At 44.7% G+C, this 26540-nt stretch overlaps 2 protein-coding genes across 3 annotated transcripts in view; one reads left to right on the forward strand and one right to left on the reverse strand.

Annotated features, from left to right (window-relative positions):
* Positions 1-19945, reverse strand: part of CHD1L (chromodomain helicase DNA binding protein 1 like) — a 47757-nt gene extending 27812 nt beyond the window's left edge. For both annotated transcript variants that reach the window (XM_080915820.1, XM_080915819.1), the window contains exons 1-7: positions 19829-19945; positions 12381-12493; positions 11407-11513; positions 10793-10907; positions 9770-9801; positions 6437-6518; positions 2847-3009 (exon numbers count right to left, since the gene is read on the reverse strand). In XM_080915820.1, coding sequence (XP_080771946.1) covers positions 2847-3009; positions 6437-6518; positions 9770-9801; positions 10793-10907; positions 11407-11513; positions 12381-12493; positions 19829-19937 — 721 coding nt within the window. In that variant the 5' untranslated portion in view covers positions 19938-19945. The remainder of the gene's footprint in view (positions 1-2846; positions 3010-6436; positions 6519-9769; positions 9802-10792; positions 10908-11406; positions 11514-12380; positions 12494-19828) is intronic.
* Positions 19735-26540, forward strand: part of FMO5 (flavin containing dimethylaniline monoxygenase 5) — a 51301-nt gene continuing 44495 nt past the window's right edge. The window contains exon 1 of the mRNA XM_080915822.1: positions 19735-19846. The gene's annotated coding sequence lies outside the window, so the exon portion shown is untranslated. The remainder of the gene's footprint in view (positions 19847-26540) is intronic.

The following is a 26540-nucleotide window of genomic DNA, read 5'->3' on the forward strand; positions in this document are numbered from 1 at the left end:
GTAAACCCATCGCGAGTTTAAAATATCCTAAGTTGAAAAATGTGTTTAATATTCGAATCTACCAAACATCACGGCTTATCCTACTCTACCTTGAAAATGCTTTAAAAACTTTTCAGTTAGGCGAAGTAAAGTTAATAAACACAGCGCTGAGAGCCAGCAAGACAGCCAACGGGCAAAGGTGTTTGCTGTCAAGTGTGATGGCCACAGTTGATCCCAGAATCCACGTAGTAGGAAAAAAACACTGACTTCCACAAGTTGTCCTCTGGCCTTTACGCATTTGATACAGTATACACACACAGAGAGAGAGAGACAGAGAGACAGACAGACAGACAGACAGAGAATATGCATGCAGTTCACTGGCAGCTCTATTCAAGCAGTTTTGGCAATGCAGGTGCCGTGAAGCCCCAGTCTCATGGCTGACTGGAAAGCTGAGTGCTTATTCCTGTCCACCCTGAATGGAGACAATCTTTCCACATCACTACCCCAAGAAAAGACAGATTCTTTGGTGGTTTTTACAGCTTAGCAGTATCCTGGTAGGTATTTGTACCCACAAGGATAACCTAGTTCTAGCTTGCCTACTATGAGGAGGCTGTGTGTGGGTGTGGTTCTGCTCCCTTCGGACATGACGTGGAGCGTCACGATGGCGGCTGTGTTTTTTAGCTCTCTAGGGCACTTCAGTACTGTGTTGTTTATACTGATTTCTATTTATCCCAGCATTCTCCACACCCTCACTGGCGTTTGTGATCTTGGAGAAGAGAGTGAATGGTACTTCCTTGTGTGTGTGTGTGTGTGTGTGTGTGTTTTGTATTTTAATATTTATTTGAATTTTGTGTGTATTGGCATTTTGCCTCCATGTATGTAAAGGCACCATGCATGTGAAATGCCTAAAAAGGTGAGATGAGGGTGTCAGATCCCCTAGAACTGGAGTTACAGATGTTGTAACCTGTCGTGTAGGTGCTGGGAAGCCAACCTGGGACCTCTGGAAAAGTATCCAGTGATTTTAACCACTGGGCCCAATCTCCAGCCCTCATTGTGGCTTTGGTTTGCATTTCCCTAGTAATTACTGACACCGAACACTTAAATTTATATAACATAATGCTCAAAGTAGTAAGAAGAAAGCATTTTTATGTAAACCTTTACTGATTTTCTTCTCTGACAACTTCATGCACATATACCATGTGTTCTGGCAGAAGACAGCATTTGAAAACATTCATCATAAAGCGACGATGATATACCAGTTACCTGGGCTGGTTACTTCCCAATGTATTCAGCAGTCAACACACTACGCTGTGCCTCTTAAACCGGTACAAATTCGAGGTGTCCACAGCAGGTCAAAATTTGCACACATTTTTCCATTGAGTGTGCATTGTTCCACAACATAAACACTCCTAGCCATACCACGAGGGGAGAACCGTCTGTACTCCCCCTCCAGCTCTTGGCTGCTTCAACTGCCATTAGCTCTTAATCCAGGAACTGGGAACACTTAAGAACTCCATTCTTACTAATAACCCTGGGTTTGGGAGGCACTACTATCTGGAGGGAGTTTTGCATCTGCTCCTATTGCTCAGAGTGACAGCTCAGAAGAGGCAAGCAGCGGTGCCCATGTTAACGTCAGTCAGGTAGGGCTCCAAGAGCCAAGCCTCTCATTCAAGGCCACAGAGCCAACCGCCAGCGTTGTCAGCATTCAAATCTGTTTCTTTTGGCATCGAGCCCTTAGTTCCCTCACCAGGTATCTTGAACTTCAAAAGCCATCCTAAATCACAACCACACTACACGTTAGGACTGCCAGACAGAGGAAAATAAACATGCAGGAGAAATACCCAGCTAAACTGGAATCTCACTTGACAGTATGCAACACTGTAATACGGGGAGGCTGTGGAATATCTGACTGGATGTCTAAACATGTATCTGGCAACTCTGAGCATGGGAATTGTGCAGGAGAAATCTTTAGTCTGCAGTCTAGGAGTTCTGATGGGAAAAGCCCCTCCGAACCATAGGAAATCAATACATGCAAAGTCATACTGTATAAGCATCCTAGGGTAATGTCACAGGGACAGTCAGATAATGCTATGGGACAGAGAGGCAAGGGCACAAGAGAAAGCTGCTGCTTGCATGAAGGGTAAAGCTTGCCCCCATCCCCGACACACACAAACACTTCTCTCTCAAGCTCGTGATTCTGCTGCATAAATGCCAGCATTACAACTGAATGATGGTGTGACCTGTGGGAGACACCCTCCGACCTCTTCCAAAAACGAATTAAATGAGCCCCAGAGTCAAGCATATGAAACAAATGAAGACAGTGAAGTATATAGCCCGGGCCTTCTGTGAGTGGCTCCCTGCCTCCTGGGACTTCTGTGTGTGGCTCCCTGCCTCCGGGCCTTTGGTGAGTGGCTCCCTGCCTCCTGGGCCTTCGGTGAGTGACTCCCTGCCTCCTGGGTCTTCTGTGAGTGACTCCCTGCCTCCAGGGCCTTCTGTGAGTGGCTCCCTGCCTCCTGGGTCTTCTGTGAGTGACTCCCTGCCTCCAGGGCCTTCTGTGAGTGACTCCCTGCCTCCTGGGTCTTCTGTGAGTGACTCCCTGCCTCCAGGGCCTTCTGTGAGTGGCTCCCTCCCTGCCTCCTGGGCCTTCTATGTGTGACTCCCTGCCTCCAGGGCCTTCTGTGAGTGGCTCCCTCCCTGCCTCCTGGGACTTCTGTGTGTGGCTCCCTGCCTCCTGGGCCTTCTGTGTGTGGCCCCCTGCCTCCTGGGCCCTCTGGTAGTCTCTCTTCTTCTCTATCTACAACAGTTCGATCAGGTGGCAGCTTCTAGGCCAAACCCTCTTGAGGATGATTGGGAAGAGAGAGACCTGCCTGATTTGGACTCTTTCTCAATGTCCTGGTAACGCTGAACAAAATCTTCCACCTGCTCTCTGCAGAAGAGATCAGGCTCCGCGACACTGAGGAGAGAGTAGAGCTCCTGGAGGCTGTTCTGGATGGGAGTTCCGGTGAGCAGGAGACGGAAGACCACTGAGAACTCAAACACACAAACCAACAAAATTAACCCCCCACACACGGGAGGAAAGACCGGGTTACCCAACCGAGCCGTGTGTCTCAATGGTAATGACTAAAGTACATGACTCAGGCAGGCTCGGGTTCCGGCTGCATTTCTTTACTTGATAAAGGAAGTGACTCCAATTTCAAGACGGAAAAGGAGGAGGAGGAGAAAATAGTCCTACAAAGAAGACAGTGTTGTAAGGACGCGTAAGTGTGACAGATGGGACGCACTACTGTTACTCGGTCTTAGAGAGTTAAATTATGGTGGCATCCTACTGGGAAGCTCACTAAGACAAATGAGACACGTATGTACGTGCACTTAGAGATGGAGAAGGGAAAAGGTAACACATCGGGCCCCTCCACTACAGGTAAGAAGCAAGATCGATACTAAAACAATGTCTTTTGTAAGAACTTTATGGCGTATCAAGATTTCTGGATGTTTCCAGACACTATGCCACATGATATTCCTGAACAGTCAGGAACAAATGAGAAAGCCAAAAACAAAAAAAAAAAAAATTCCTTATCGGTAATTAAATACTAGTAATTAATGATGAAGTTAAAAGAGAAACAGGAACATCGGGTAATCCTCCCTTGGGACACCCCCTACTCCTAGGAGTTCTTCTACAGGCTTCCTCAGTAGATGGGTTTGCTTTGCTCAAAAAGAGGAAGAAAAACATTAAAAGGAGATATTAGGTCAAGGTTGGTCAACCCCTAAGCTGACATAACAGGAGCTATCAAAATTAATGTAACAAGATAGAAAAGCCATATGCCATATACGTCAATTATTTTAAATGTCAAAATACAGTGGGCACTATATAGATATTCACACACACACACATGCACATACAAGACATATGGAAGTATTAATGCAGGAGTGGGCCATGGCACCTTTCCCTTTCCTCATCCTCCTAGAGTTTGGCTCTGGGTAGATCATAAAAGGACACACTGCTTTTGTAGTAAGAAAAGGTGACATGTTATGACCAGTTAAAGCTTACCACAGAAGTCTTAGCAACCTGCTTTTGTTCCATCTACCCATCAGCCCCCGTTCTGTTTGTTAGACAATGTTTTAAAGAATTTCAACTCTCTGACCTGATGTTTGGCTTTTTTTAAGTACAGTAAGCAGAGTTCATAAGGTATATTTCAGTAAAGAGTTGAGAAGATCAAAAGCTGCAGGCTCACACAGGTAACTACTAGTCACAATATTTAGCTTTTCCTGGGATATGCGTTAAATTTTTGACTCAATTTAGAGACCTTTTTTTGCATCAAAACTTACAACTGGGAAATAAAAATCAGAAACAATCTGCCTTTATAGTACTTCAGAAGGTCTGTATATAAAATAGTCTGTAAGTACGTTCCTTATTAAATATTAAGTATTTTTCCACATAATGGCAGCTTTGGTTGGTAAATGAACTGTAAGTATGACATAAATTCTGCTGCTGTTTTCATATTTAGATCACTTCTGACTTTCATAAACAAACTGAAAGCAGTATTAAAAATAGACAGACATAAAAACAGACAGAATCCCCTTTCCCACCTTTCAGTTCAATAAATAAATGGTTTTACTTGGTTGGTTATTTTTTCTCTCCTCTCCTCTCCTCCCCTCCCCTCCCCTCCTCCCTTCCTCCCTCTCTCTCTCAAGACGGGGTCTGACTATAAAACCCTGGCTGTCCTGGAACTCATTCTGCTGGCCTCAAACTCAGAGATCTGCCTGCCCCTGCCTCCCAAGTGCCACCATGCCCCACCTAAATAAACAGTTTTCTTTTTAACCATCCAATGATCTGTAATCTGAATCTCACCTAAAAGGATCTAAAAGGAGTGCTGACATGTCCACAACTAATCTCCCCGTGTCAGATTCACAAGCCCAGGGTGGCTTTACAGTGCCTGCCTCCTCTCACTGTACGTCAATAAACTGGCACAGGAGTTGATGAAGCATTCTCTCACAGGGATAGAGACCAAGAGTATGACAACCACTATCACTCAGTGTGCTCCCTCCAAAGGGCATGCCGCACCGTGGCAGTACTAGGAGGAATCCCTCTAAGAGGCAGTTAGACCATTGCAGCTCCTTTTGAACAGGATCAAGAACCTTTTTTAAAAAAATCATTACGCTAGCTTTCTCTTCTCTCTTGTCCTTCTGCCACATGAGAACACAGCACAAAGTCCCCAACAGCTTGACCTGCCTTTCCATCCTTCTCTGTGAAACACATAAATGTCTTCTTATTCTGACCCAGCCTGTGGTACTGTGGTAAAGCAACATAAACAGGCTAATGTGAAAACCTCCTGGGAAAGAAACACTATTAAGGGTCCCTGAAACAAAGGCAACGGTACCAGAGAGCAAGAGGATGCCCTACGAGGGGGGAGCAATCTTCACAGAATGTATCTGCTTTCAAACACCCCAAAATGCAACCTCTAGGCCGGTAACTACAGAACGCTGATCAAAGGTTTTCCTTCAAATGCCTCTCTGAACGTGATTTGTCATGGGATGGAACCAAACTTCATCACCACCAAAACGTGGAGTCTCATGAATAAGCCTTTCAACTAAGAGAAAGACCACTGTTCACAGGCATCTCAGACAAAAACCTGGGAAGTCATCCCCTTGTTTCCAGAATAGTGTGAGAGGCCAGGAGAAGGTGAGAGCAAGGCGTCATACTTTATAACAGACAAAGACTGCAGGGGACAAGGTCATACTCAGTGGTAGGAACTACCTTCATGTGGGCTACTAAGCTCTTGAAGCAGGTACCGTGGGAAAGAGGTACACTAAGCCCGACGTATCTGCTACAGAAAGAGATTTATAGTGAGGACATTTCTGCAAAGAAACCAAGACGATCAAAGAGAGGTGAAATGCTTCCAGAAGGGGCGGGGTCACGTTTGATAACCCGACTTTAATAAACACTGCCTTACAAAACATAAAAGGAAAGACATTACGTATTCTGTCTGCCCCGCCCCACCCCCAAGTGATCATTTAGCCCTGCAGTCATCTGAAAGAACAAGTGTCAGTTAAGTCTACACTATTCGGGTCTCACTAGTTTTTATAAAGGTCTGACTGTGCAGCCCTCTCCCATCACCCTCCAGAGTACTGTGATTGCAGACATGCACTGGCTAACGTTCTTTAGTGGGGGTGGGGGGGTGAGGAAGCAGGGCTCCAGAGGACTGTCAGGGTGAACCATCACCATGCATGATACTGCAATGGCGGGTAGATGTCATTATATGTTTCTCCCAACCAAGCAGCATCTACAGTGTCAAAAGCGAACCTGTGAGTTACAGACTCTGAGAGATAAGTCTCAAAACGGTTCCAGCATTCGCAACAAACCCACTGCTCTGATCGGGGGATGTTGGTAATGAGGGAAGACATGAATAAGGGGGCGGTTAAGGGGCGTCTCTGCATCTGCTGCTCAACCCTGTGAATTTACCTCTGAAAGTGTCCTATGCAGCAGGGAGCTCTGGTTTTTCAATCTGTGAGCTTCGTCCACAGCAAGAACGCTCCAGGAGAAGCTGTGAGAGAAATCCACTTTCAGCTTCGTGCAACTCACATGCAGCTCAGAACTCGCACTGCTTACAGAGCGGCAAGTACTGTTAGAAAGACCACCACAAGCCTGGCCTTAGAGACGCGTCTGAATCACCTCCCTCCGGACTGGACAGCAGCTGCTTCACAAGGGGGTACATGCAAGGAGCTGACCCCCAAGACAGAACCGATGGCAGGAAGGAAGAAGCCAAAGCCAGAGAGAGAGAAGACATTTATAACCAAGTGCCAGGTACTGAGCTTGGAGCTCTGTTTAGTCCAAAAAAATAGACGGGATGGGGCCGTTAGGGGGACAGAGGCTCAGAAAGGTTAGGTGACTTGGCCAGGCTCACCAGAGCAGAACCGAGAGTCAAACCCGTAAGAAACAATAAAAGGGACAGCTGTGCCATGGAAGACAGAAAGGTAGGATTTAAATGAGTCCTGACAGAACCAGGCACTGCAGAGATGGCCCTATCGTCTCCTCCGTTGTTGACCCTCAGTGACTCCTTCGAAGTGTGATCTGCTGTATATGTAGCTAGAACAATTCATCAGTAAGACATGTGTGTGTGTGTGTATGTGTGTGTGTGTCTATACTGCGTGTGTCTTACTATGCAGCTCCAACAGGCCTCAAATTTGCAATCCTCCTGCCTCAGCTGAGATCACAGGCATAGATCACTACAATACTTTGGCTATAAAAACACATTTTGACAAATACTTTGGGAAATCCATTGCAGTCTTCCCCAAACATGATAAATATATATTCATGGTATGTTCCAAAATATGTTATGTAAAACTCCTAGAGTTGAAAATAAATACATATTAATAGGTAATAAAGCATATGGCTATATGAAAAGACCTATGTGGTCACTGTCATACAAATGTCAGCTGGGTGTGGTGGAACACATCTGTAAGCCTAGCACTTGAGAAGTAGGTGTACAAAACTGTGTGGCTAGCCTTAGCTACACAGTAAGGCTAGCCAGGGCTACATGCAAAACAGTCTTCAATCAAAAAAATTAAAAACCAGCCAAACAAGACGTGAACAGTATGTCCTTGAAAATTGCAAAAAAAAAAAAAAAAAGTCAAACAAAAGGTAAAATGTAGAACATATTAAGACTTAATTTTGCTTGTAAACATCATAGAATATCACATTATATTCTAAGTTTTTAGACATATTTATCAGGGGGTGGCACATGTGTGCCGTGGTGTATGTGGTCAGAAGGCCAACTTGCAGGAGTTGATTCTTTTCTTTCCCATGTGGGTTCTGGGATAGAGTTCAGATCCTCAGGCTTGGTTTGCATAGGAAAAGTCTATCCCAAAACAACAAACCACAGGGATGGAAAGAAAATTCCACAACAGATGGAGAAGGAACACAGGGGCCTGTGTCCTTTGTCTCATTCATCTCACGCAGATGGAGGAAGGACTAGAGACCCAGGGAGAGCCCAGGAGCCCAGGAGCAGGGTGCTGTAAAGATGGATAAAGTGCATGCACTTCCACGGTTGGACAGCGGCCATGAGAGGCGTACCAATGCCCATAGGACAGTGTCACATGATAGAACACATCTATGCTGTGGGGGGTCAACATTTTAAATGGCCCTCATTTATTATGTCCTTAAACCTTCCCACCAATGTGCTTAGAGCAGATTCTCTGAGACAGAAAGACTGTTTCTCCTACGAAATGTGACACTCGGTACAGCCAGATAAAGGGAAGGTTGGCAGCACCGGGCGCTGTCACTGAAGCCCTGCTTCATTAACATTTATTAACATTAGTTTTAAAAACAGCTAATCTTGGTTGCCAACTTAACACATCCGAGAAGGGGGAACCTCAATTGAGCCATTGTCCCCATCAGATGGGCCTGTGGCCAGGTCTGTGAAGCATTTCTTAATTGCTCATTGAAATAAGAAGGCACTGCGGGTGGTGTCAACCGTAGGCCTGCTATATAAAAAAGCTAGCTGAGGAAGAGTGGGCCGTAAGCATATGTCCTTCAGTATCTCTGCTCCAAGCTCCTTCCTTGTTTTCCCTCTGTAATGAGTGGAAAACTGTAAGAAGAAATAAGCCCTTCCCTGTCCATGTCGCCTTTGGTCATGTGTTTATCACAGCAACAGAAACCAAACTTGGCCTCTGTGGGTTACCTATCCTCTTCTTCATCTGTAAAGTAGAGTAACCCACCTGAGAGGGGTTTTATGAGTTCTTAAATTTGTAGTGTGTGTGTGTGTGTGTGTGTGTGTGTGTGTGTGTGTGTGTGTGTGTAAGAGAGAGAGACTAACTGACTTATGTGCAAGCAAATACATACCATGGTACCATGGTACACCTATGGAGGTCTAACACTCAGCATTTAGGGCCTAGTTTACTGTCCTTAAAGATTTCACATGTTGCCTGTCTTTTAATTACATGTATGTGCACATGAGCGCAGGGGCCTGCCAGGCCTGGAGCATCAGATTCCCCTGCACCGGGAGTTAAAGTTATGGGCAGCTGTGAGCCAGTGGTGTGGGCTGCGGGTGCTCATTCAGGTCTGCTGAAAGGGCAGCAAGCATGTTCACTACGGAGCCACGTCTTCAGACCCTCCGTACATCCCGACTCCTAACTGGACTGTCTTTGTAGGCTTGCTCTCTGACCAAGTTTCCTGGTAGTGCTGAGCTTTCTCGGAGTTCCTTTCCAGTGACAGACCATCAGAGGGGTGAGGGAGCTGACTCAGCAGGGAAAAGCTCTTGGTGTGCAAGCCTGGTGGCCTAAGCTGGGTCTCTGCAACCCAAGTAAAAAGCAGGATGTGGTAGTGCATCTGTGGTGCCAGCACACCTGTGGCAAATGGGACACTGAGAGACAAAAATCGAACAGAAACTCAAGGGTCAGCTAGTCTGGAGTATGCTGCACATGGCAGAAAGAACAGAATCCGCCACAAAACTGTTCTGGAAGACAGTCTCAACTCACACACACACAAGCAAGCGCACAGATCCAGACACACATGGTGGGGAAGGTGAGGCACTGAGAACTCAGTGAGTACACCTGCCTAGCATGGGCGGATCCCTGGCTTCAGTCTCTAGTAAAACTATATGAAAATAGACAAAAGCACCCATTCCTCTCGTGGAAAAGATACTATGCTTAAATAAAAAACGATAAACAGAAGCCGTAAGATCTGTTAGCCATCAAGACTTCAAAATAAGACAGACAGGGGAGAGGGCAGAGTCCCACAGTATGACGGGAACAGTGACTTTCGTGCAACCGTTCCTGAGGGGTACAACCTACTCACGATTTTAGAAATGAGGCATCTTTCAAGCAAATCTGAAAAAGTAAAAAAAAGGCAAGTTAGAAAAAAGGCTGGTGCTGGGAGATCCTGGGGCTGACAAGCTACTGTCCTGTCTTGGAGACTCTTCGATGGAGACTCCCCTATTACAACAGCTCTGCCTTTCCTTCCCTAGTGAGACACACAGCTCTGAGCGTCCTTTCCAAGTCCAAACGAAAGGGAGTGTGGCTAAGGGGAAGACCTCACTTACAGGTGCCCAAGTCTTCACCTAACAAGAATTGACAATGAGACTGTAGCTAAGTGTGCTGCTGGCTCTGCGTCAACTGCACACAAGCCAGAGTCACCGGAAGGAGACAACTTTAGTTAAGATAGTGCCCCCACCACAGTGGCCCATGGCCAAGTCTGGGGTATGTTCTTGATCAATGATTGACATGGGGAGTCTAGCTCGCTGTGGATGGGGCCGCCCCTGGGCTGGTGGTCCTGGGTTCTTTCTGTAAGAAAGCAAGCTGAGCAAGCCACAAAAAGCAAGCTAGTGAGCAGCATTACCCCGTGGCATCTGCACCAGCTCCTGCCTGGACTTCCTGACCTGACTCCCCTCAGTGTGGACCAGTACTTGACGTACAGGATGAAATAAACCCTTTGCTCCCTGTGTTGCCTTTGGTATTGCTGTCATCAGAGCAAGAGAAACCGTAACTAAGACACTAAGTATCCCCCATTCCCGTGCTCCAGTTACCAAACTGGAGCCCCTTTCCCTCGACACTTCCATCCATCCAACAAGAGGCATCTTAAGTGCATCCCCCAAAACCGCTTCCCATGAAGCAGCAGGGATAACAGAGAAAGCAACAAACCAACACAAAGCCCTATGATCCTTCACTCCTGTGGTTACATAGTCCCTTTGAGGATGTGAGGAAGAGTCATGTCCCTCCCTCCAGTCCCACTAAAGTATGTTCTGTTTAAATAGAATCCCAGTGGTTTTACTAATGTCTTTGGCCCATGTTAGGAATTCCTGCCACATAAGCAGATGGCTACCTCATAGGTCGTCAGCAGCACATGAAAACCTGACTCCTGTCTTAAGTCCTGCTGAAGACGGGCTCTTTCTTCCTTGTCACCTGTGTATGTCACACAGGAAAGGCCTGGAGCAAATCTGGAGCAAAGAAAAGAGGTGAACAGGGCAATATTAGAGTGACTCATAGGACAGTGTGGGTTCCCAAGCAAACCACACCTCACGAGACAGTGCAACATGCAGATCCTAATGGGCCTGGCACCCAGAAAGAGTCCTGGGATCTCCAAACTGTGCCTAGAGTCATAGCTAAGCCCTGATGTAAATGTTTAGGCATTGTCTAAAGGCACTGTGTTGGCTTCTAAAAGGAAACTTTGCTCACATGAGTCATTCCATTCATCAATATGAAAAGGATGGCCTTTCTTCAGTGCAATAAACCTCATTCATTAAAAATAAATACTGATCTTTAAGTTGCCAAACAGGTATCCTGGATCCCCGGTGTCTACCTGCCTTGCTTCGATTCAGACCTTTCTAAAATAAACTCATTAACTGTAGAAGGCACTATTATTTTATCATATTTTTTATACCAGCCAGAATATCTTAAGCAATGCAAAGAATGAAAGCTCATTTAATTTTTCTGTACCTTTCCATCTCTTCTTTCCAGTTGCTCAAAACAGACAAGGGACAAAGAATGAGAAATGGCCCTTCATCATTCAGTCTCCCCACCAAATAAATGAGGAGAGCAATAGTCTGGAACAGAGAAAAAAAATCAGTTCTGATCACATTTCCTCGTGAGAAATAACCACAAAGTCCTCACAACCACTGGAACACGTGTGAGCATGTGCAGGCGCACACACACTCACACACACACACACACACACACACACACACACACAGTAAGAGCCCTGACTGTCAGGATTATGAAATGCTATCCCTGCTTGTGCATCCTGACTACCCTGTCTTTAACATTCTATAGATTAGGACCTCCCTGCCCCGTGTGATTAACTCACAAGGTGTGATGCAACCCAAACCCACCAATGACATGTCAACCCAAGGCAGTTTTGCTCATCATCCTGGCTCAAGTGTCAACATCAATACTCCGCCTGCCTAACAGCGTCCTAACAATCAGACTCTCCGGTCTCTACGGTTTATGCTGCTTCCTTTAATACCGCTAGTTAGCGAGTGAATTTAAAAATCACGGGGCACTGCATTCACACTGAGCTATCCTGACAGAGACCCAGAAAGCAGAATCCACACACGACGCTGCTGAGGACGTCATAATCAACGTGATGCTAAGGTAGGTAAATTATTTTTTTATAGAGAAAAGTCTTGGACCAGGGTCATTAGCTGCTCTAATTAAGGTATACCTTCTTCCAAACATGTTAAAAAAAATTCCCTAAAAACAGGCCAAACAAGAGCAATAGAACAATTTTAAAAACTCACACTAGAAAAAGCAGCTGTAAGCTCACTGTCCTCTAACATGCTACCTTGTGTGCTTTATCCCCTAGTACGAAAGACAGCACTGCCATGAGCGTGTAAGTCATGAGCTGTGCAATGAGCGTGTAAGTCATGAGCTGTGCAGAGGGAGGCGATCTGTGCTCAGTCCTCAGTAGATACCTGGCAGGTCTTCCCCAGGCCCATCTCATCTCCCAGGATGCAACCATTCTGGCAGTGGAAGCACTGGACGAGCCAATTGACTCCCTCCAGCTGGTAAGAGCGTAGGTGAATCCCTAGAAATAAAAAAATAAAATAAATAAATAAAAAATAAAATCAAAAAAAGAGACAGAGAGAGAAAAGAAAATGGTAGCAGTCCGAAGGGCAGAAATTCCGGCAAGCTACAGGTTCCATGGCGGCCTCATCCCCCACGCTCCAAATCTGACCAGCCGCGGAACTCACTTCCCAGCTTCTTTTTATGCAGACTTGGTCACCACCTTTCATTCATTCAAACTCCTAAAGCATGTTGTCTTCGCCACCTGATCCACCTGACATTTGAAAGTCCACAGAGTCTCGCATCCCTACTGCTCCGTCCTGGAAATGAGCGTTACTCAAGCAGCTCACAGACAAACAGCACACGGGGCTGTGCATGCTGAGGAGAGAAGCAGAGGGACTACTTCACGCCACGCTTCAGCGTGGAACAATGCATCGACATCGAGAGGATTTCACAGCGCTTGGATGTGAAATGTCTTCCACTGGCTCATTTACTTGAACATTTGGGCCCCAGCAAGAGATACAATTCAGGTGGGTGGAAGCTTGAGGAGGCTAGGGGGCTGGAGGAAGTGTTAGAAGGCACTACAGCCTCACTCCACCCATGACCCAAGCTCCCCTGTGCCACAAAACCATGAGCTGCCTCCTCCTACCGCCATCTCTGGAACACGCTCAACCACCAAGCCCATCCTGCAGTGGACTTTATCTCCAAATCATAAGTCTGAATAAATGCTTCCTTCCTTAAATTACTTTCATCAGATATTTTGTTTCTGATAATTGGTACCAAGAGATGGGGTCACTGCTGTGATCAATCTGGCACTGTGGGTTATAGAACTAGTTTGCAACAGGAAAGTTAAGAGCCTAGAGCTGTAGGCTAAAGAGGCCCTAGTAGCCCATAAGCTGGATGCTACTGGGCATTTAGAAAACTAGAATGCCAACAGGAATACAGGAGTATGGACCACAGAATAGATGTTTCAGGGGGAGAAGACTCGACCTGGTGCATGCTGGCAAACTAACCCAGCTTTGTTCTGCCGGGGTCCTGAGGCTGAATTCAAAAGTAACGTTCAAAATTCTCAACAGAAGGAATTTCAACACAACTCAGCATTTAGACTGTGGCACAGACTCTGCTTACTACTTTTAGTCAGATTTACAGCATGAATCCAGAGATAAGAGAGGTGCAGAAACATGATAAATGTATAATTAGGCAAAGGAGAGTAAGTGAGCGAATTTAAAATTATAGATAAGGCAGAAGGTAAACCTGTGGAAGCATCCAGGGTATAAAACTAAAAGCTCATTTGAAAAACTCGGATTTTGAGACTCTTATTCCTGAAGACTACCAAAAGACTTAACAACTCCTTCAAATAAGCGGAAGGCATCATTACTTTCAAGTAACAAGCTTCAGTTTATCCCGTCAACCTGAAAAAGTATAGCTAAATCTCTTAGAGTATCTGTGAGGGTTAATCGGGGTGGGAAGATCCACCCTAGCACCAGAGCAAATAAAAAAGAGAAAGGTACTGGGCATTAGCAACGACTACAGAAGAAAGAGCCAAGAGATACAAAGTTACTGGCTCTACACGTAGACCCAGTGAGCAAGTCTGAACCATCAGCCTCTGGATGCTAGAAAGCAAGGAAATGTTTCCCCAACAGGACCACAGGCCTGCTGGCGCCCTCTTCTGTGCTGTGGAACATCCACCAAACTAAAGGCCAGCAGAGAAGCCTCAAAGGATACAGAGGAGCTGACCACAATACAGCCAAATTGGAAACTGCAGACTGAAATGTAACAAGGAAGGACCAAGATCCAGGAAACCAAACAACATACTTACAAATCTTCTAAATAACCCATTTCATAAATCTCAAGGGAAAGAACTACACTAGTGTGAATAAAAATAGAAACCTAATGTGTCATAACTTATGGAACATAAATTAAGGCAAAATAGATCACAGGCTCAAATATAAAACTGCAAATGTTGGAGGAGGGGCACGAAGTCTTGAGGCTCTACAGACAGACCACAGGTTCTTTTTTCCTTTTTAATTTGTGCATAGGGTACATGCATATATGCATTAGTGCAGGCACATGAGTGGAGGCACTTGTAGAGGTTAGAGGACAACTCTTGGGAGCCAGTTCTCCTACCACTACCTTGTGGCACCAGGACGCACACTCAGGTGTTTAGGTCTCTACACAAAAGCACATTCACCCACTGAACCATCTCACTAACCCAAATCCTTACACTCGACACCAAAAACAGGCAAGCAAAAAATTACACAAAACAAATCTGATAAATCTGAGCAAACTGATTGTTTTGCAAACTCATATATGTAAGAGAAAATCCTACTATCTAGCATATAAAAAGAACTCAAAAATGAAGTAGAAAAAAATTCAAATTAAAAACTGGGTGAAAAAACAAAGAGATAAAGCAAACGGGGATACTCACATTCAAACCATCACTATTAGAAAAACAGCAAAACAAAACACCCTGAAAGGTAAAGGACACAGTGGCATCTATGGTGAGACTGAATCACTCAAGCACAGCAGGTAAGAATAAGAAACAACACTAAGACTTTCTTTAAATATGCATGCGGCCCCTGACCCATGCACAGAACTCCCTAGAGGTGATCACAGGGAAACAATGACTTATATTCCCTTCAAACCAACACACAAAGGTTTTCAACACTGGAGGGAGGGAGGTAAAAGCAAAAAAAAAAAAAAAAAAAAACCTAAAAACAGGGCTGGAGAGGTGGCTCAGTCATTAAAAGCACTGGCTGCTCTTCCTGAGTTCAATTCCCAGCAACCACATGCTGGCTCACAACCATCTGTGATCAGGTCTGATGCCCTCTTCTGGTGTGTCTGGACACCGAGTACTCATATACACAAATTAATAGATTAAAAAAAAAAAAAAAAACTAAAACCAATTCACATCGATCTCAGTGGCTAGATGGTAACCAGTCTGGTAAACCCATAAGAGGAAAGCAGGGAAAAGTCAACCTCCAGAGATTACCCACCATGTGACAGACTCATGAATGTCACTTTTCAAATTGACAAAATTATAGAAAGACGGAAAGAAAATGGAGAAGACTGGCGTGGGAAATAGACTGGGGTTGTAGCTTAATGCCAGAATGCTTGCCCACCTGGGCCAAGCAGCCATAGGTTCAATCCCTAGACTGAAGAAAAAGCAAGGGAGGGGAGAAAGGATCAAGTAAGTAGTGGTAATCAGTATAGCTATCACCAGGCAACAGGAGGGGCTTACGGCAGAGGAAATGTCCTCCATCTTGGCTGTGTAGATTGATGTCAACTCCTAACTGACATCTTATTTGCAAGTTGGTATCACTGGGGAAAACTGGAGAGAGCCTACAGAGAGTTCTCTGTATGACTTCCTGCAGCTGCATGTGAATCTGTGGCTGCCATAAATAAAAGTTTACTTTCCTTATTTTAAAAAAGATTTATTTTGAATTACTTGTGTGCTGTGTGGCTGTGTCTGGCTATGTGTGCACGCGTGCAGGTGACCTCAGAGGCCAGAAGAAGGCATTAAAACCATAACATGGAGCTGGACTAGTAGGCAGCGGCAAGCTACTTCGCTGTCTGTGCTTGAAGAACTGGGGTCCTCTGCAACGGCGAACATGCTCTATCTGTAGGCGTTCCCTCCAGCCCCTAAAAGTGTAATTTTAAAAAGTGAATAAAATTATCAATACAGAGATAACAAAACTAGCATTGAAGAGTCGAATTCGGAGACAGAAATTATCCTAAGTAGTTTAGACAGAAAAAAGAGTTTAATACAGAGAATTGGGTCACGGTAAAGCTGTTGGAAAGACTGAAGGAAAGGCCCTTAGGTTAGCATCTGGGTAGAACAGTGAGTCAGTACCACAGAGCTGGCCCGCCATGTCTAACTCCATGAATGCGAAGCCAGAAAACACAAAAACAAACAAAAGCCCAGGCCAGTCAGCGCCAGAAACTGATCATAATCCACACCAACAGATGCCCCACATCCTAGCCAAAGCCCACAGGTAAGAGCCAAGAGAAAAGCTAGAACTGCACATCACACCCACTCCTGGCTTTCCTACTCCAAATTACACGCTTCCTTTCATACAACCTAGTTATAACAGAACCACGGGGATCTGGAAAATGCAGTCTGTTTTCTAACCTCTAGGCTCCAGGTTAGTCCCTCACTCTCCGGCAGAGGACCAAAGTGGCAGAGCAAACATACACACACACACACACATACACACACACACACACACACACACCCCCCAAAAAAGTCCTAAGATTCTTTTTAATCCAAAGATCCACAACCAAATTTCCGCCATTACTAATAAGCAAATAAACATTCCAGTAAACCATAAAAAAGCTATTTTAACTTCTCAAATTAGAAATGACCAGTGTTGCTCAGTGTAAAGAAACATACAAACATTCTGCACTCTGTATTCTAGATACACTGTGATGAGGATTTAAAGGTCCACAGCTATGGGTTAGAGAGTTGGCTCAGGGGTTAAGAACGCCTGTTGCTCTTGCAGGGGACCCAAGACTCCCAGTACCTACATGGAAGCTCACAACTCTCTGTAACTCCAGTCCCAGAGACTCCAATACCCTCTTCTGACCTCCATATGTACTAGGCACTCATGCAGTATACACACATACATGCAGGCAAAACACTCGCACATAAAACAATGAATCTAAAATATTAAATTCATAACTATAAATATTTGGCTGTGATAAAATATACATTTGGTATCTATCCCATGCACTCAAACCTGCAACCTCCTGTCTGCTCACTTTCTTTTAACGAGAATACCCCTACACATATAGGCTCCTCCTGGGGTATTACATGCTGCTGGATTTGATCCGCACAGATTTAAATCAGATACAGACAGGGGGAATGGTAAGGGAGGGGCACTCTTTTGGGAGGGAGGAGAAAGACCTGCTCAACCAGAGGGAAAACATCCCTGCCTCATACTGAAAACCTAGCTAACTACTTGGAAGGAAAGAAGAGGGTAAAAAAAAAAAAACAAAACAAAACAGTACGGTATCTTTAAAAAGCCACAAAAAATTATAATATTAACTATCTAAAACCAAAACAAACCTATAATAATGTAAATCTCTGTATAAATATACATATGTAGCTTTAACAAACTTTTCTCATCTGGGCTGACAATGCTCCCTCCCAGAGCCCAAGACCACCTAATAAAAAGCCCAAATACAAGACACAAGAAGCCCTCTTTTGAGCTGTTAGAATTGTAAACTAAAATTTCTTTTTTTTATAGGCATAAATTATTTCATGAGCACATATTGGAAAGAAAGGCCAGAAGGTTTCCAGTGGATTGACATCTCTGAATACTGCATTTATTCTAGTAAACAGAAAGGGCGACCATAAGCTTCTGTCAAGGCTGTCCAGGAGATTCCCAAAACATACAGTCCATTGCTACTGACCTCGGCTGCACACCCGGAGGTGGAAGAAAACGTCCCTATTGCTGACCGCACCATGGACTTGAGAAACAGGAAGCAGAGAACCCTGAGCTGTAACTGGCCTGAATATCGCCTTCCTTAGGGCTCGTTTTTATGGTACCAGAACACACTGTGCAAGTGTCCAAACAGGAGGAAGCTACTAACAGTCTTCCCCAGTCATGGCACCCATGAATCACATGGCACAGTCCCCTAAGGGTAAAGGAACGCCTTGGTGGTACTCAAGAGCTCTCTAAGTGGACTTAAGACCTGCTCAACAAGAGGGAAGCCATGCCTCATACTAGAAACCAAGCTAACTACTCAGTGCTACTGAAGTACTGGTTATTGGAAGAGAAGGTGCATCCAAAACCAGCACAAATAAACCCTAACAATTACTAATGCTTGTCCTGGTACCCACCAATGACTGCAACCCTTCCCCCTTATCAAGGAAACTTTTCTTTGCCATACATGGAGATCAAGAGAGAAAACCACAGCAACCAAAATGCAGAGTTGTGGAACCCAGTCCCAATAGACACATCCACAAAACACCCCCACACCTAAGGCTCGGATGGCATTGTGGAAGAGAGGGCAGAAAGCTCGGAAGAGCTGGTGGTCGGAGACTTTGCTGTGAAATTGTGTCTCCAAGTAACACCAGACATTCCATCCACAGTCTCACCAACATGACTGCCCACAGATGTGGATAATTAATACCAATAAGCTTGCCAAAATGCACAGAGAGAAGCCCTTGAGGCCTCAACCCTACACAAAGACTATAGGCAACTAGAAAAAGCTGATAAAACATACATACAAGTGACATTAAACACACTTAAGTTATATTTAGGAATATTTTGTCTGTAGTTATATGCATACAATAACAAGTGGGGGAGGGGCCATAGATTTGAAGGTGAGAAGGGAAGGGTGAGAGTGTTTGGAGAAAGTAAAGGGGGAGGGTGTAACTATTATCTCAAAAATAAAAACATATTAAAGTTGAATATAAAAGAAAAATATTGATGACAAACTGCTTGTCTTTCTCTTCAACCTCATCGTCATCTGTCCGTCCTCTAAGCCAGTAGAAGTTTTCTTCTTTTTTTCTTTTCTTTTTTTTTTTTTTTTAAGATAGGGTCTCTCTATTATATAGCCCTACGTAGAGCAGGCTGGCCTTGAACTCAGAGATCCACTTGCCACTGCCTTCCAAGGGCTGGGCTAAAGGAGTGCGCCACCGCCTGGCAGAAATGCACAAGGTGTTGCCTTTCCAAACTCCTTTTGGTGGTACTTGGCACGTCTAAGTCAAGTGCTTCCTTATACTTTCAAAAGCAGTTATCCACTAGTTAGGAAACTGAGTCCTAGGGCCGGTGTTTATTTTCCTTATCTGCTCCCCACAGCCTACAGTACGCCCTGGACCGCAATAAATAACGACCACGTGGTGACAACTGGTAAGCCATTTTGACTTTCCGTTAAACCAGCAGCACCATTCTCAGAAGATGCATAAGGCAAGGAGTCTAGGGGTGTTGAGTAGAGAGGACGCCGCGGGACGCGATGGCCCCGGGTCCACTGGGGTCTGCACGCTTGGCGTCTCACATCTGGAACCTACAAACCTGAGGTCTCCACATCTGCAGCCTACACACCTGGGCTCTGAACACCTGAGGTCCCCACATGTGGGATCCCCACACATGGGACTCATAGTGGGAAGTGGCCTTAACACGAAAGCACTAGAGGTAAAGGACAGAACAAACTTTGCTGGGCAACGCGTCCAGCGCAGGTTTGAGAGTTCAGTAGGGAATCGCAACAAGTGAGTGCGCATGCCCAGTCGGCGCGGAACCGGACACCGGGAGGAGCCAGAGTGGCGCTGCCGGGCCGTCCCTCCGTAGGCCTGCGCCGCCGCGCGCCTTCCCGGCTCCCGCCCGCTCCTGGGCCTCTCCGGCCGGCTCACCAGTCAAGCCCCATTGCTGTAAGTCCTGCTCCAGCACCCGCGTCCGCACCGGCTCGGGTCCGTGCTCGGCCGGCAGCGCCTGCAGGAAGCGCGGCGAGCCGCCCGCCATCCCGAGAGGCTCCGCCCACAGCCCCGTACGCGCCGATGCAGAGCGCCGCCGCCAGAGGGCGCAGCTCGCGCGCGTCCCCGTGCCGCAGAAGCGCGCAGGTGCGGAAGACTCTGGTCTAAGTGTGTCTGTGCAACTAGGGCTTAGAGGCTGCCTTTGCTAAAAGCTCTGACTCCTAACTTGGGTTCCGTGGGTAGCTAGAACAAGAACAGGCTCAAAGCTTAGCAAGCCCCCCTCTTAATTCCTTATCTTTCTCCTTTAAACTTTGGGTCAGATTCCTTAGCAACTTTCCGTGTTTTCAGTTAAGACGTGTATGCCTAAAAGCTGGTCCTATATTTATCTAACATTTTCCTCATTTATGACTGAAAACGCCAAAATAGGATTAACTTAATCTCTTGAGATACATTAGTGATAAGACACATTCAAAGAAAAGAACCTGGTGGTACATTCTTGTAAGCTCAGCACTGGGGAGGCTAAGGCAGGAGAATTTGTGAGTTAAAGTCTAGTCTGGCCTACATAGCACGAAGGTGTGAATAAATAACATCAAAGCTCAAACAGAATGCGTGCCTCAAATACACCAAGCTTTCTGTTTGATCCCCAGTGCCCTGTAAGTTGGGCATCAGGGTGAGCACCTGTAATCCTAGTGCTGGGGAAGTGACAGCAGGAGGACCAGAAGCCCAAGGTCATCCTCAAGATTCACAAGTTTGAAACCAGCCTAGGGTGCATTAAACCTTGTCTTAAAAATAAAGAACTTTCCCAGCTCAAGACTCCAAGAGTAGCCATTCAAACGCAATATCTATGTGTGATTAGAAACAAACAGAAAACCAAAACCTAATGGCCTCACTGTCCTGTGAAAGACCAAGGCTGGCCCCACTATGCAGAAGTAGCCCTCTAATGACTAAGGGTCTTTACCCATCCTGTATACAGACTTCTCCAGGAACACACTGAACCAGACCCTGGCTACTTATCAGTCAGATCAAGAGGGAAGGTGTCAGACACACCAAGGTCACTGCATCCCTCTGGAGTCAAGTCAACACTAGTATTACATCGATTACACTGGGGTTAAAGACTAACTCAAAGCAAAGAAGCTGCTCTCTGTATGAAGTGAAGTTTGAGATTTTTTTTTTTTTTTTTTTTTTTTTTTTTGAAAATTCAGATGAGAGAAGTGTCTCTATTTAAAGTTAAAATATTTTGGCCTTAAGTGTGATTAAATTGGTTATTTGGTGTAGCTCCCCTGAGATGGCTCAGAGGGTGAAAAGGGTTGCTGCGCATGCCTGGAGACCTAAGTGACATCCCTGGAACCACATGGTAGGAGGAAAGAATTGACTCTCACGGGGTTAACACAGACAGACAGACACACACACACACACATACACACTCACACTCACATACACAGACACACACTGTGTCATGCTTTACTCCCCACAGTCTAATAATAAATAAAATACAGAAGGTGATTGATGCTGAGCAATATCGATCAGAAGGGCCTAGCGGGGCTGGACTGATTCTGTAGGCAGCTTGTCTCTGGCTCTGCTTATGCAAACCTTGTGAGGAACGTGTGACTTTCAAGTGCTTCTCTGGAGTGACTTTGCACCACGTCTGTCTGTCTCACGACGCTTCCCCCACCCCCCAGGTTCTAATCTGCTAAATATATCTGCTGAAGCATTGCTGCCAACCACTTGACACTTGATCAAATTTTTTTTCTTACTTCAGGGAATCCAGAGATAAGAATCTAGCTTTAAACCAAGTAGACTGCTGACACGTGGAATCTGGCATTCAGAACACAGCTAAGAAAAAAATCGCAGCTGTGCATGTGATAACATGCAAGCTTTACTCTGGATCGTATATGACATGAGTCTATAGGAGGCGGGGTGGGAACAGAGAGACGGTTAGGAGGCCATTGCAAAAGCACGAGCAGAAGGTGGTTTACGGTGAGTGTGATGATGAAGGGTAGATACACTGAACAGGACAAGCCAATAGGAGTCATCTATAGAGAAATGGGATGCAGAAGGCGGGCTTTGGGAATTCAGCCTGCACACATGGTAGAAAAAGTCACATGAAGGGAAGAGGACAGGATGAGGAATTCGGAGACTGTCAAGACTCCCCATGTGTCCTGGAAGTGCGTGAAGACGTAGGGACTCCCATTCACTATTGGTGGGAGCACAGATTATCCCGATCATGAAAATGCTGAGTTCTGTGTGCAGTCGAGGACTAGAACAGTAATATGGCAGAGCAGTTCCCCTACTGCGTATCTAAAGAATGAGAGTCGGCGTCAGAGCATTGTCTACACCTCCGTGCTTATTGCAGCCGCTTTTCTCACGAGAGCCAAAATGTGGACTTGGACGCCGTGCAGGAGGACTGCAGTGGGCAAGTGGAGGGGTACAGCCACCGGAGCTTCATCTCTGCATTGCTTTTCGCTGCTGCCGGGCCTCCTCGTGCTCATCATGACTGTATTTCTCATGTATTTAGGGCGGAGTGAATGGATCTGGGGAGACCCGCACTGCCTATAGTCTGAAGTGGTCGCCTCCAGAGACAGCCCACGCAACGGGGCAACCTCCTTACAGATCAGTATAAAGATGGACTTCCATAAAATTATGCTGGTTAGATGAATCAGTGATTTTACAGCATTCCCGAATCTACTTAAATGCTTTGGAGGAAGTTAGAGGACTTGATGGAGACGTTAAGGAGGTGCTTGAGGTCGTTTCATGTGTGCCCGCCCCCCCCCCTTGTAGCACAGCAAGGGCTGCATGGGCTAGAAAAGGACCACAGTGAGTTCACATGCATTACAAGCTCGGGAAAGGACTCGGGAGCAAAAAAATGGGCTCGGGACAAGTTAACGATCAAATACAGTGTTCATTCTAGGTTGGATTTGAGTTCCCTGATCTTGTGACCCAGGGATGTGGTCACAAGTTTTGGTGTGCACCATGAAAAGACTGGATTATGAACAAAGAATAAATCAATCTACAGTTAGTGTAAGAACGGAGAATAGATGATTAGCCAGCTTAGCTGAAGAACTCCTCAAAATAAGGCCTAAGATAGAAAATGGGATGATTCTTACTAAATACAAATTAGTGTCACGTGAGCATAGGAAAAAAAAACATTGCAACTGTACACGGGCTTGCTTAAATGTTGTTAGTCAGTGACAACAGAATTATTGCTTTGGGATTAAAATGAACTTGTAGAGAGAAAAATAGATGGGAGATGTTAAATATGAGCTTCAAAAGAATACATAATAACACTATTGTAAATTCCTTTTGTAAAAGTAATTGCATATTTTTATTTATTTTTTGTTGTGTTGCTTTATTTGTTTTTTTTTTTTTTGGATTGGATAGACTCTGCATTTACATTCCAGATGTTATCCCCGTTCCCCCCAATACCTTTTCCCCTCCCCCTGCCATTAACTTCATGAAGATGCTCCCTCTCCCAACCACCCTCTAACCTCAGCACATTGGCGTTCCCCTACATTGTGAAAAGGGGCCTTCCCTGGACCAGAGGCCTCTCCTTCCATTGATGCCAGAAAATGCCATCCTCTGCTGCATGTGCACGTGGGGCCATGGGTCTCTCCATGCCAAGTCATTGGATTGTGTTTTAGCCAATGGGGGCTGTGGTGGGTTTGGTTAGTTGATAATTTTGTTCTTCCCATGGGGTTGCAGACCCTTTCGATTCCTTCAGTCCTTTCTCATTAGGGTCCTCAGGTTCAGTTCGCTGCAAGCGTCAGTTCGATGCTTAGCTGCAAGCATCCTCATCTGTATCACAATGGCTCTGGCAGAGCCTCTGAGGAGGCATCCATGTCACATTCCTGCCAGTAAGCACTACTTGACATCAGCAATAGTGCTTGGGTTTAGTGGCTGCATATGAGGTGGATCCACAGGTGAGGAAGTCTCTGGATGACCAATCCCTGCTGCTCTAGTTGTCCCTTTATTTCCTCCCATGAGTGTTTTGTTCTCTCTTCTAAGAATCACTGAGGCATCCACCTTCTGCCATTTCTTCTCTTTGAGCTTCATAAGTTGTGTGAATTGTTTCTTGGGTATTCAAGCTTTTTGGATTAGTAGCCACTTATAAGTGAGTGCATACCATGAGTGTTCTTTTGTGACTGGGTTACCTCACTCAGGATGATAGCTTGATAGCTTCAAGTTCCATCCATTTGCCTAGGAATTTCATGAAGTCATTTTAACAGCTGAGTAGTACACCATTGTGCATATTTAGTGGGATTGTTTCAAGTTTCCAACCATTTACTTTGATGTTGGCTACTGGTTTGCTGTATATTGCTTTTACTATGTTTAAGTATGAGCCTTGAATTCCTGACCTTTCCAAAACTTTTAACATGAAGGGGTGTTGAATTTTGTCAAATGGTTTCTCAGCATGTAATGATCATTTGGTTTTTCTTCTATGAGTTTGTTTATATAGTGGATTACATTGATGGATTTCTGTATATTGAACCATCCCTGCATCCCTGGAAAGATGCCTACTTGATCATAGTGAATGATCATTTTGATGTGTTTTTGGATTTAGTTTGCAAGAATTTTATTGAGTATTTATGCATCAATGTTCATGAGGAAAATTGGTCTGACGTTCTCTTTCTTTGTAGGGTCTTTGTGTGGTTTAAGAATGAACATAATTGTGACTTTAAAGACTGGTTGTGAAAGACCCCCCAAATTGGGGAAGCCCCTCACTCTAGTACGGGGAGAACTCGAACCCAGAAACTCACAGAGAGCCTATCTTGCTGCAATCAGGCAAGAGGATTATTCCGGGATTGGGGAGAGGCCAGAGCTCTGGGGACAACACATATCTCACGCAGGAGATAGAGTAGACCAAGAACTCAATTAGGGGGACATGTTTTTAGGGAAAACTACATAAGCAGTTAGCAACAGGCACATAGCAATTTTATTGGTTTATTCAAATTGGCATTGTCTGTCTGCTTTTGGATATGATTCAACTCCAGATCACCCTGTTTTGGGGCACACTGACCTTCATACTAGTTTTTCTCAGGATTGCAGACCCAGACCTTATTGAGACCAGGTGGTCTGCGGTTTTTGTTCTCAGCCTTGAGACATACTTGTCCTCAAGGCAGGGTTAGTGGGGCTAGCTTAAAATTTTAACTTTTTCAGTTGGATAGTTTTCCTTCTGCTTCTATACTTGTGGAATACTTGGAGAATATTGATATGAGGTCTTCTATGAAGGACTGATAAAACTCTGCATTAAAACCATCAGGTCCTGGGCTTTTTTTGGTTGGGAGGCTTTTGATGACTGCTTCTATTTCTTTAGGGATTATGGGGCAGTTTAGATAGTTTATCTGATCCTGATTTAACTTTGGTACCTGGTATCTGTCTAGAAAATTGTTCATATCCTCTAGATTTTCTCGTTTTGTTGAATATAGGCTTTTGTAGGATTTGAATTTCCTCAGTTTCTGTTGTTATGTCTCCCCTTTCATTTCTGATTTTTTTAGTTTGGATACTCTCTCTGTGCCCTATAGTTAGTATGGCCAAGGGTTTCTCAATCTTGATTTTCTCAAAGAACCAGCTCTTGGTTTTGTTGATTCTTTGCATAGTTCTTCTTCTTCTTCTTTTTTTTCTATTTGTTGATTTCACCTCTGAGTTTGATTATTTCCTGCTGTCTACTCCCCTTGGGTGTATCTGCTTCTTTGTGTTCTAGAGCTTTCAGCTGTGCTGTCAAGCTGTTAGTGTATGCTCTCTCCAGTTTCTTTATGGAGGCTCTCAGAGCTATGAGTTTTCCTCTTAGCACTGCTTTCATTGTACCCATAAGTTTGGGTATGTTGTGCCTTCATTTTCATTAAATTCTAAAAGTCTTTGGTTTCTTTCTTGACCATGCTATCATTGAGTAGAGCATTGTTTCGGTTCCATGTGTATGTGGACTTTTTGTTGTTTTTGTTGTTATTGAAGACCAGCCTTAATCTATGGTGATCTGATAGGATACATGGGATTATTTTGATCTTTTTTTTATATATATTGAGGCTTGTTTTGTGACTGACTATATGGTCAGTTTTGGAGAAGTTGCAGTGAGGTGCTGCAAAGAAGAAATATGCTTTTGTGTTAGAATGAAATATTCTATAGATGTTTGTTAAATCCATTTGGTTCATGACTTCTGTTAGTTTCACTGTGTCTCTGTTCATTTTCTACTTCCATGATCTGTCCATTGAAGAGAGTGGGGTGTTGAAGTCTCCTACTATTATTGTGTGTGGTACAATATATGCTTTAAACTTTAGTAGAGTTTCTTTTGTGAATGTGATTGCCCTTTTATTTGGAGCATAGATACGCAGGATTGAGAGTTCATCTTGATAGATTTTTCCTTTGATGAGTAAAAAGTATCTGTCCTTATCTTGTTTGATGACTTTTAGTTGAAAACCTATTTTATTTGATATTAGGATGGCTACTCCAGCTTGTTTCTTGGGATTATTTGCTTGGAAAGTTTTTTTTTTCCAACCGTTTACTCTGAAGTACTGTCTGTCTTTGTTTCTGAGATGAGTTTTCTGTGTGCAGCAAAATGCTAGATTCTGTTTATGTATCCAGTCTGATAATCTAGGTCTTTTTATTGGGGGAATTGAGTCCATTGTTTTTCAGAGATATTAAGGAATAGTGATTGGTGTTT

The sequence above is a fragment of the Micromys minutus genome (assembly GCF_963924665.1).
Source record: "Micromys minutus genome assembly, chromosome: 4".
Classification (NCBI taxonomy): domain Eukaryota; kingdom Metazoa; phylum Chordata; class Mammalia; order Rodentia; family Muridae; genus Micromys; species Micromys minutus.